This window comes from Medicago sativa, chromosome 3 (assembly GCF_051527215.1).
Source record: "Medicago sativa cultivar Bolivia chromosome 3, Bolivia_mono, whole genome shotgun sequence".
In the NCBI taxonomy this organism is placed as follows: domain Eukaryota; kingdom Viridiplantae; phylum Streptophyta; class Magnoliopsida; order Fabales; family Fabaceae; genus Medicago; species Medicago sativa.
This window is the reverse complement of record NC_140751.1, coordinates 67,310,526-67,322,677: the sequence shown is the minus strand read 5'-3', so window position 1 is coordinate 67,322,677 and position 12,152 is coordinate 67,310,526. Positions and strand designations below refer to the sequence as shown.

The window sequence follows — 12,152 nt, the reverse complement described above, 5'->3', positions numbered from 1 at the left end:
ATACGAGGTAAGTAAACCATCCCTTTCAAAATTTCAACTTTGTACTAGACTAGATACATTAAAAAAACTTGATAAAAACAAATATTGAGGATTATGTGGAGAGGTATGACATAAGTCAAGTGTGGAAAATAACATAGTTTTAATCTTTATAAATGTTTTATATTTGAAGCACCTTTTCAAAATCGTATAAATGTCTCAGAAATTCTAACATAAATTATAAGTCGGTATCTATTAAAATTTTGAAAGGAAATAACATAATGTTTTGTATGACATCATGGAGTACTTTTAAAAATCGCATAAATTTTAATACTTGTTTTTAAATAGCCGGCTTAAAAGTGATATCTTTTAATATCTATTTCCCACTTATTAAAAAAAATTATCATTAATGTGTTGAAATAGTCTGGTTTATACTCATTCTGAAATTCTTTATTTTGAACTTGACTATACGTATAAGATGCAATATAGTAGTGAATCTTTACGATATCGTGGAGCTTGGATAAACAAGTACGAGTATCAATCTTTGCAATGACAAAGAAATAAGTTATAGGACCTATTAATTAATTTAGAGATAAAGACTTCCTTCTTAATAATGTAACTGTAACACCCATACTAGACGTATCTAGAAAGTCTAGCACGCGCGTTGACTTTAGTATTGGATACATTAAAATATACAACATAAAAACTTCGAATGAATTTATATACAACAAAACACGTTCGTACAATAACAATACATCACATATTATCTTATCTAAAATAAATACATCCTTGAGATCCATATTCTTCACGCTTCGGGTACGAACGTGCTCTTGCTGAAAATCCATTCGGCTATTAGCTTGCCATCCATCCTGATAATCTGAAACAAATAAGGATTGGGATGAGACATAATGTCTCAGTGAGTTCCCCTAAATCCTAGGCTATAGGCAACCTCAAGGGAAAACCTACGGTCACCACGTGTCTACATTACAACCTGACGGTTGATTATACGTGTGTTGGGACTTGCATACTTAGACGGTCGTGCATACTAGAGCCGTCCTAGTTTCATCTTACATGTTATAGGTTCCACATCCTATACGTGTCATGGCGGTCGAGGGGAACCTAGAACCGCATTACCAAGAATACGATCTACGTATCAAGGCCTAAACATAACATATCATGACACGACCCTAAACCGGACGATTAGGGGAAACCTAAGATCGTCAACGGTATCATGTTCTTTACTTGCTCTAATCCATGCCTTGTACTTATCATGTAGCATCTAGTGCTCTTGTTCTATAACATAACGTGCATGGAATCATTCTTACATAATCATACATGGACTCTTCACGAGCATAACATCATCATACATATATACATACTCATAACATACATGTCGTACATAAGTTCATTTATTATGTTAGCGTTGAACAAACATTATCATCTTGGTTCATTTTACGGAAAGTCCCGGGTGGAGTAACCCCGAGAGCAATCCCATCATAACCGATGTACGTACATCGGACTCCCTCAGTGTCGTGCGATCCCCTTACGGAGCCTTCCCCGTTCCCATCATGAGAACCCCTTGAATCCATACCTTCATGGATTGCAAGAGACACGAACACCTACATCCTTAATTACTCAGTACCATGTGATCCCCTTACGGAGCCTTCCCCAATCTCATCATGAGAACCCCTTGAATCCATACCTTTATGGATTGCAAGAGACATGGCACCTACATATTCATTAATCATAGTCTTGACGTTCATTTAGGTTAAACCTAATCATTCATTCATGTTTACCTAGGATCCTTGAATCGATCCGATTAATGGTAAATGTTCACACTTGTTCATGCTTGCACATTCTTAAACATGGTGGAGTGATTAACTAATCAACCCACACTTATCATGCTTACTAACTTATTCCTGTTCATGTGCGAACATATAATTCGCATCCTATCATTCTAGGAATTCATACTAACTTGCTAGTTCTCGACGACTATGTCGAGGCTCTAATTCTCCCCTTGCTTATGGATTATCTTGCTACCCCAGTTCGCATCGTACATACATATCATCCTCTCATATACCGAGCATCACTAAACATGTTTAATACTTGCTTCATTCATAAGAAAACTCTTTTAGAAATTCATCATATAGGACCTTGGTTTGAGGGGTTTGTTTTTATAAAAGGTTGCACGGGTAACACCAGCTCGAAAGATGACAACAGGGCCTGAGGTGAGCAAGTTGTGCTCTGATGCACAAACTCACTCGCGAGGCGAGTAGCTCACTCGCCATGGCGAGTTGCTCTGCTCGCGAGGCGAGCTCAGGGCGAGCAACACCCCCCACTCGACTTTCATACTCGCCGTGGCGACCAGCTTGCTCGCTAGGCGAGTTATGACAGTCCAGCACCTGCATAATTGGTGTTTTTGACCCAAAAACCTCAAAACCAACCATCCATATGCATAACATGACACTAGAGGCCATAGAAAACTTGTAAAACATATATATTGCAAGTGTAAAACATGTTTAGCATGCATGGCATAAAAAGGGGTAATCAATTCATTCATAACCCTAGAATTGTCATATTATCCTACAAGACATAAACATAAACCCAAAGGGTAGGATAGCTACCTATGGAACTCACCTAAACATAATCTTGAAGCAACTCCAAGCTCCAAGCTCAAACATGCCCAAAACCTTAGTTTTGCTCCCTTTGCTTCCTTGCTCAAACCATACTTCAACATTACCCTCACAACACATATTCAAAACATCATGTCAAAAGGAATTCTTGGTGAGGAAGGATAGAGATATTTATCCATTCAAACTTATTATTATTACCTTGTTCATGTGGAGACCATACCTTGCACCAATTAGGATTCACCTTCACCATATACCAAACCCTAGATTTCCAATCACTTCAAAAGAGGAGAATAGAAGAAAATCAAACATAATCCAAACTTCCTTAATCTTAAATGATCATAAGAGAACAAGTTTGGAAACTTACCAAAAGAGGATGAAGTTTCATTAAGATTGGTGAAGAGAAGAAGTTGTGAGATCACCCAAGTTTCTAATTGTTCTTGAGAGAGAGAGGAAGAAGAAAACCATGGTGAAAGATCCATCTCCAACCCTAGAATCCAAGAAGGAGGAAGTTTGTAAGCTTGAAGGAGGGTGGAAGGAGAAGGAATGGCGTGGGAGAAGAGAAGAGAGAAGGAGAAGAATTCTTTTCCCACTTAGAGAGAGAAAGAAATGAGAATTATGAGATATTTTGGTCCAAAATCATTTAAATATCCATTCCACGCGAATTTACCATTTTACCCTTGGCTCAAGCGTGTTAAAAACAACTCTGATACTTTTCCTGTAAAAAGCTGACATGTCATAAAATATTTCCAATAATTTACTTTCTATGAATTAAATTCATCTGACACGGTCAACGGGTAATATACCGATACTGTCAGGTGGGATATTACATTCTACCCCCCTTAAAAAAATTTCGTCCTCGAAATTTAGAGACCGACTACCAATCATCATGACTAAAACTTACCATATATGATCTGAGCAACACATTTTCTACTCATACATATCCAAGAAGTTCATCATTGCTTGTGTTTCGTCTGGTTTCTCGATTCACATACATAAGCATATAGCTTTCTTGGTCTTAATATCACTTAAACTTGAAGTTATCTTAGTATATCATGACTTGGAACTTACCTTGCTACACATAGACGTATTGTCTCGGACTCGAATCTTACCCGCTTAGCATAAACCATTCATAAATGTATCTTATCATAAACTTGAACAATCAGGATTTGCCTTTTAACTGGAGTCCTACCGGAAACCAGGTTTGCCCTGCAGTGCTTACTTGTAACTTTGAATCATCTTTCCATGCATACATAATCCTATCGGGTAAACGTATATTTCCTACATCAGTTTACTTACTGTACTTCTAGACACATGCTTCTTACTTGTATTACTCATGTAAACGATTTCATGAATCTTTTATCTCTTTTCAGAACCTTAGGAAATCTTTCAACTTCATTGCAATCTCATTGCATTCTTATCGCATCCAAACTAATGGGTAACTCATATTGCCTGACCTGAAAAGTGAAATCAACTAGCCACTTCATCTGACAATCTAATAACCAACGTTGCTGTTCACATGCTTCTGAAACTTTCTAACATATCCATTTGCACATACATCGTATACTCTTAATACACTTCTGTGTATCCTACATGATATTGACTTCATACGAATATTGTCGTTCCAATAGCATGGGCATTCTTTCAAGTGACGTCTCTTGTTAAATGATAACGATACGTGTTCTAAAATCTTTCTTAAAGAAATTTTTCTTAAACTTTGGTATTCGGGTTCTTGGAACGAATGTACACATGACTAAAAAGGTTTTATCATTTCCAAAACTGATTGTGTAATGGTACCACAGAACCACCAGACGAGTTTCTATATTTTAAAAAAGATTTAACAACTCGCCCCAAACTTGTCCACGACAAGTTGGTTCTGAAGCTTGTACGTCTTAAGTGAGATTACTTACGACGTATCTTATCAGTTTTGAAAATGTAAAATTTCATAAGTTTAAAAAAATAAGTATCGTTCCCAAGTTCCTAAATACTAATCTTAGCTTTAAAAGTTATAAAATCATGGCTTGAAATGTCTTAACAAGTATCGTTTTCACTCAACAAGTATTTCATACAAGAGTATGAATCTCATTGCACATCACTTAAAAGTTGCTTCTCTCTCATGATAACTTGCTTACATATCCGTAGGAAATCCTTGAACCTCTTGACATTAACATTGTTCCTCTTCTTCGGAACACTAAACTTGATTATTTACTTGAGTCGCAAGTCAAACCTTCTGAATCTTACAAGTTTTCCATATTTCATGATTACCGATTAACCTTCATGGCGCTACTCTGATTCCCACCAGTTGGCCTTAACCAATACTCTAATTCATTAAGACAACCGAACTTTACATATAAACATCATCTTCTTGAACTATTGTCAAGACCTTTCGTGTGGCATTCAATGCCATAAACTTGCACTTCACAATTCCTTACAAAATTGAATCTCACGGTAGACTTGTCGAATTACCATATCATTTTACTTGAGGATAGACCTTACTTTCTCACTGGTTGAGTTTACCTTATGACATATACTTATCATACTTAACTTGTTTCCGAATACATCTCGAATTCCCATAGGGGACTCATCATAAATTCATACATACTTTTCTTGATCATACTCTATTGTATTCTTGTATTCTCACTTACTATGTTTTGCGTAATCAAACTAATGCTTGCTCGTTAATTTCTTTCTTTAAAGAAAACTTCATAAAATAGCGCATGACGTTGATGATTTTCTACTTTATAAATATATATCAAGTTTAGGCCCCGACCATTGCTTCGGGAATCATAGAACGAGTTGATAACACATACGTGTCACCAAACCTAGACTCTAATGAGTCTAGCCCGCTCTACAAGTGTCGTAGCAACCCGGTTCCTAGAAAATTTCCTATGAATTTTTCAAATGTCAACTTCAATCACCCATAGACACAAATCTTTCTAAAATTATTTAAACTTTATATTTCAACATCATATCGAGCCTTAGCAAGTCTATTAAGCAAAACATAGATTCGAGAGATACGTCATAATTCTGAGAACCTTGTGTTTTCCATAACTTGCACCGCTTTAACTTCTTTCTTCATACCTTCACATCTATGACTTCCGTATCAATACCGGAACTTCCAATCTCTTGATCTGAGCTCCTTCTTGACTCTTGACACATTAACTTCCAAAGCTACCCTAAACCATATCGATTCCGTTGATCGTTGCCCATGCCTTTTTCCTTGAAAATCTTAGGAGATGATATGCATTCGTTACTTGATGTCATAAAAGATTTTCATCACATAAAAGATTATTGTGAGGACATATCACCAATAGTCATTGCAAACCTTTGGAACGAACGGGTAAATTTCATAAAAACGGAAAATTTCGTTCCAAGTTCGCTATGGATGAGTTTCTCCAACTATATTTTTTTTTTCTCAAGTAACCAATGCACATCATTCATTCCTAGCATCGTAAAACATTCTATAACATTTGCATGGCAACATCAACCTTTTCGATACAATTCTTGGCACGTCGGAAATCAATGCCTTAATCCTGATAACATAAAACTTTCTCTTGAATCCTTAATTTCCTCCACTACGAATAGCTTACTTCTTTACGTTGCCACTTACGCAACTTGACAAACCTTCATGTCCTTAACTTCATTTACATATTGCTATTCCCGAGAGCCTGCTGACTCCGTCAACATATGTCGACCTCTTACTACCTTGTAGCCTTGTACTAACAGTTCAAAATATCATAAACCCGTTCCAACAACAACTCTTACCGAAACTTCCGGTCATGGTTAGATACATATATCCAACTTCTTCTCTTTCGGGTACATGGAGTATTACTATCATCTTACCCGACATTGTCGGAACATCCCTTCTTAACATGCCTTACATTCCCAGAGGATTCACACTTCCCCTTGATTAGTTCACCGGCCACCTTTTGGCACAATCAACTACTTCATCCCATACTTCGTTCCTCCTGGGTCCTATTCAGCTCTCAGGCATCCATTCTAATCGTTGAATGCTAATTTGAGTTGATCAGACTCAACTAACAACAACAACTAGAACATTTACCCGGAACCCAATGGTCCCACTACCTTAGTTGTAATTTAATGACCCAAGGCACGGTCTGAATCGACCTGCTCTGATACCAATTGTAACACCCATACTAGACGTATCTAGAAAGTCTAGCACGCGCGTTGACTTTAGTATTGGATACATTAAAATATACAACATAAAAACTTCGAATGAATTTATATACAACAAAACACGTTCGTACAATAACAATACATCACATATTATCTTATCTAAAATAAATACATCCTTGAGATCCATATTCTTCACGCTTCGGGTACGAACGTGCTCTTGCTGAAAATCCATTCGGCTACTAGCTTGCCATCCATCCTGATAATCTGAAACAAATAAGGATTGGGATGAGACATAATGTCTCAGTGAGTTCCCCTAAATCCTAGGCTATAGGCAACCTCAAGGGAAAACCTACGGTCACCACGTGTCTACATTACAACCTGACGGTTGATTATACGTGTGTGGGGACTTGCATACTTAGACGGTCGTGCATACTAGAGCCGTCCTAGTTTCATCTTACATGTTATAGGTTCCACATCCTATACGTGTCATGGCGGTCGAGGGGAACCTAGAACCGCATTACCAAGAATACGATCTACGTATCAAGGCCTAAACATAACATATCATGACACGACCCTAAACCGGACGATTAGGGGAAACCTAAGATCGTCAACGGTATCATGTTCTTTACTTGCTCTAATCCATGCCTTGTACTTATCATGTAGCATCTAGTGCTCTTGTTCTATAACATAACGTGCATGGAATCATTCTTACATAATCATACATGGACTCTTCACGAGCATAACATCATCATACATATATACATACTCATAACATACATGTCGTACATAAGTTCATTTATTATGTTAGCGTTGAACAAACATTATCATCTTGGTTCATTTTACGGAAAGTCCCGGGTGGAGTAACCCCGAGAGCAATCCCATCATAACCGATGTACGTACATCGGACTCCCTCAGTGTCGTGCGATCCCCTTACGGAGCCTTCCCCGTTCCCATCATGAGAACCCCTTGAATCCATACCTTCATGGATTGCAAGAGACACGAACACCTACATCCTTAATTACTCAGTACCATGTGATCCCCTTACGGAGCCTTCCCCGTTCTCATCATGAGAACCCCTTGAATCCATACCTTTATGGATTGCAAGAGACATGGCACCTACATATTCATTAATCATAGTCTTGACGTTCATTTAGGTTAAACCTAATCATTCATTCATGTTTACCTAGGATCCTTGAATCGATCCGATTAATGGTAAATGTTCACACTTGTTCATGCTTGCACATTCTTAAACATGGTGGAGTGATTAACTAATCAACCCACACTTATCATGCTTACTAACTTATTCCTGTTCATGTGCGAACATATAATTCGCATCCTATCATTCTAGGAATTCATACTAACTTGCTAGTTCTCGACGACTATGTCGAGGCTCTAATTCTCCCCTTGCTTATGGATTATCTTGCTACCCCAGTTCGCATCGTACATACATATCATCCTCTCATATACCGAGCATCACTAAACATGTTTAATACTTGCTTCATTCATAAGAAAACTCTTTTAGAAATTCATCATATAGGACCTTGGTTTGAGGGGTTTGTTTTTATAAAAGGTTGCACGGGTAACACCAGCTCGAAAGATGACAACAGGGCCTGAGGTGAGCAAGTTGTGCTCTGATGCACAAACTCACTCGCGAGGCGAGTAGCTCACTCGCCATGGCGAGTTGCTCTGCTCGCGAGGCGAGCTCAGGGCGAGCAACACCCCCCACTCGACTTTCATACTCGCCGTGGCGACCAGCTTGCTCGCTAGGCGAGTTATGACAGTCCAGCACCTGCATAATTGGTGTTTTTGACCCAAAAACCTCAAAACCAACCATCCATATGCATAACATGACACTAGAGGCCATAGAAAACTTGTAAAACATATATATAGCAAGTGTAAAACATGTTTAGCATGCATGGCATAAAAAGGGGTAATCAATTCATTCATAACCCTAAAATTGTCATATTATCCTACAAGACATAAACATAAACCCAAAGGGTAGGATAGCTACCTATGGAACTCACCTAAACATAATCTTGAAGCAACTCCAAGCTCCAAGCTCCAAGCTCAAACATGCCCAAAACCTTAGTTTTGCTCCCTTTGCTTCCTTGCTCAAACCATACTTCAACATTACCCTCACAACACATATTCAAAACATCATGTCAAAAGGAATTCTTGGTGAGGAAGGATAGAGATATTTATCCATTCAAACTTATTATTATTACCTTGTTCATGTGGAGACCATACCTTGCACCAATTAGGATTCACCTTCACCATATACCAAACCCTAGATTTCCAATCACTTCAAAAGAGGAGAATAGAAGAAAATCAAACATAATCTATACTTCCTTAATCTTAAATGATCATAAGAGAACAAGTTTGGAAACTTACCAAAAGAGGATGAAGTTTCATTAAGATTGGTGAAGAGAAGAAGTTGTGAGATCACCCAAGTTTCTAATTGTTCTTGAGAGAGAGAGGAAGAAGAAAACCATGGTGAAAGATCCATCTCCAACCCTAGAATCCAAGAAGGAGGAAGTTTGTAAGCTTGAAGGAGGGTGGAAGGAGAAGGAATGGCGTGGGAGAAGAGAAGAGAGAAGGAGAAGAATTCTTTTCCCACTTAGAGAGAGAAAGAAATGAGAATTATGAGATATTTTGGTCCAAAATCATTTAAATATCCATTCCACGCGAATTTACCATTTTACCCTTGGCTCAAGCGTGTTAAAAACAACTCTGATACTTTTCCTGTAAAAAGCTGACATGTCATAAAATATTTCCAATAATTTACTTTCTATGAATTAAATTCATCTGACACGGTCAACGGGTAATATACCGATACTGTCAGGTGGGATATTACAGTAACTTACCAATATACATAGGAAATTGCTCTTTAAACTTCAAAAATTGCTCTCCCACATCTCAAAATGGCCTAAATACCTCCTACGACAGTTAACTACCGCTGTCATCCAACGACATTTAACTGCCATTGTGTTCTAGTAAGCAGACAAACAACATTTAGTATGTCAACCAGGACACAAATCAACATGTCTCACCACATGTAACTCATAACCACAATTCAATGAGCATAACAACCAATTCACCAACAATACTCGAACATAACCAATATCATTACATAATCATTCATAATTCAATAACATTACACCAATTCGACATTACATTAACAATACACGGATGATTGGAATTCAACAAAAGTGCAACATGACAAGTTTTTTACAACATATTATGCAACAATTAATACAGAAAATAACATTAAATATTTACTCACAATATGGGCAGTCACAGTTTGAACTAACACAAAGATAGAACTTATTATTTTCAACCATCGATTAAACATGGATGCTACATCACTATCATTATGAAAATCTGAGGATAATAAACAGCTTTCCAGAGGTCTTCATATCTTTATCCGTCCTCAAATTTACGTATGGTACCTGTACAAATATATGAGACGTAGTTTGATTTTCACCAAGATGGACAAAGTATTTGTTAAGTTGTGTTTTCAACTCATCCAACTTGTCGGTGTGGGGTTAAAAAAACCTTAATGGTCCTCTTGAAAGCAGAGTATCGGACATGAGCTTCAACTTTCACATCTTAAGACATGTTTCACTTGACATAAGTAAATGGAATAGAAAATATCAGAATAAAATGAAATGAAAGGTAAAGTAAATTGTTGATCAAACAGAGACATATATTTATATAAAATGTGGTGCAATAATAACCATATAACCAGCCAGTGCTTTGTCCACCACACAAAATTCATATATTTATATAATTTATATAAAGTTAGTTATATATTGGCCACAAAAAAAATGATGTTACATTATCGACCACAAAATATGTCGGTGTTTTATCGACCAAAAAAAGGATGAACACCAACAAAAAAAAATGTCATAGTCTATTTAGTGAAACTGAATCATCTTCATCTTCTTCAATAACTTCAAATTCTTCTTTTGCTTTATCAGGAGTATCACACAAAATTGGATTGATCATTCATTTGATTTTTTTTTCGGTGGTTTCTCTCCTTTTTCAATATCCATGAGGTCTCAAAACCAAGTTTGCCTATCCAAAAAAAAACATCTTCCCATGTCTTAGCCTCTTCGCTCTTGTGTAGCTACCACTTCATAGAAGAGAGAGGTATTAGACAACCATCTTTTAAAAAATAAATGTTGGAAGAATAAGCCAAGACACATGATGTGGGTATTTGGGTTAAGTGATGAGCTAACTCTAATTCGAAACAAAGTCTTTGAAATACCGATTTCATTATTTGTTAACTCAACTACAACCCGATTGTAACAAGTTGTGACAATGTGACCAATGTCCAGTAGCTTCAACCACTTATCTTCGTATGCAAGTCAACTACTATTTTGAGGAGCGTATTAACCATTCAAGATGTAGTTAAAAAACTTCTCACTCCCAAATGCCCGCATATAATAACACATATGATATTTCACCTCTTGAATAAGTGTTATGCGAATCATAGGATGACTTTCTTCAATCAAATCCATGTGCTCAGCTATAGCCTGAAATCCACAATTTTTATCACCTTTAACATCCACAATTTTTTCAATAAGTGGTTTCATGAACTTTGGAACCCGAGTAAGCGTTGAAACCGGAGAATGTGATGGATTGCCAATACAAGTATCTTTTCTTTTAGACAATGACGACTTTGTTGGTGACAATTGACTGCCGAGAAATTGGGAATCAACACACTCCCACAAATATGGAATTTGATTAGTCGATGCCTCTTTTGGTGTAGACATAGTTTTAAAAACTGGACCGGTCATCGATTCGGTAAGGTCATTGGGTCACTGGTTCATTGATCAAACCACTGGGTCACTGGTTGAACCGCATCACTAAATCGGATTAAATCGGATGGCTCGGTAGTGTTTTTTTATTATTATTATTATTATTATTATTATTATTATTATTATTATTATTATTATTACTATTACTATTATTATTATTATTATTATTATTATTATTATTATTATTATTATTATTGTTTTTGTTTTTGAAAGAATTTTTTTTGTACAAATTTTTTGAGAAAATATTATTATTATTATTATTATTATTATTATTATTATTATTATTATTATTATTATTATTATTATTATTATTATTATTATTATTATTATTATTATTATTATTATTATTATTAGTATATTTTAGTTTTTTTTTTTGACAAAGGGATTATATGTTAGTGGCACGTGAATATAATACAAAGAACAAAATTCATATATGTGTGCGCGCGCGCCACACACACACAATGTGCCTGGTTGTCATCATCATGCTCAACAAAGTCTGACAGCAAGTCCCATGGAATTCTATTTAGGCCCCTATATTTCTAAAAGCTGGGGGAAAATTCTAACCTAGGAACATTGTTTCTGTAGG

General features: G+C 36.5%; 1 protein-coding gene across 1 annotated transcript; it reads right to left on the bottom strand.

The window, feature by feature from the left end:
* Positions 1-11,137: 11,137 nt before the first annotated feature.
* On the bottom strand, positions 11,138-11,521 carry LOC146939375 (uncharacterized). Its single transcript, XM_085749769.1, has one exon. The coding sequence runs from the start codon at positions 11,519-11,521 to the stop codon at positions 11,138-11,140; it is 384 nt and encodes a 127-aa protein (XP_085605895.1).
* Between the last annotated feature and the right edge of the window lie 631 nt (positions 11,522-12,152).

What these genes read in the sequence shown, in the direction of transcription:
- LOC146939375 (XM_085749769.1), bottom strand. Translation starts at nt 11,521, where the DNA reads ATGTCTACACCAAAAGAGGCATCGACTAATCAAATTCCATATTTGTGG.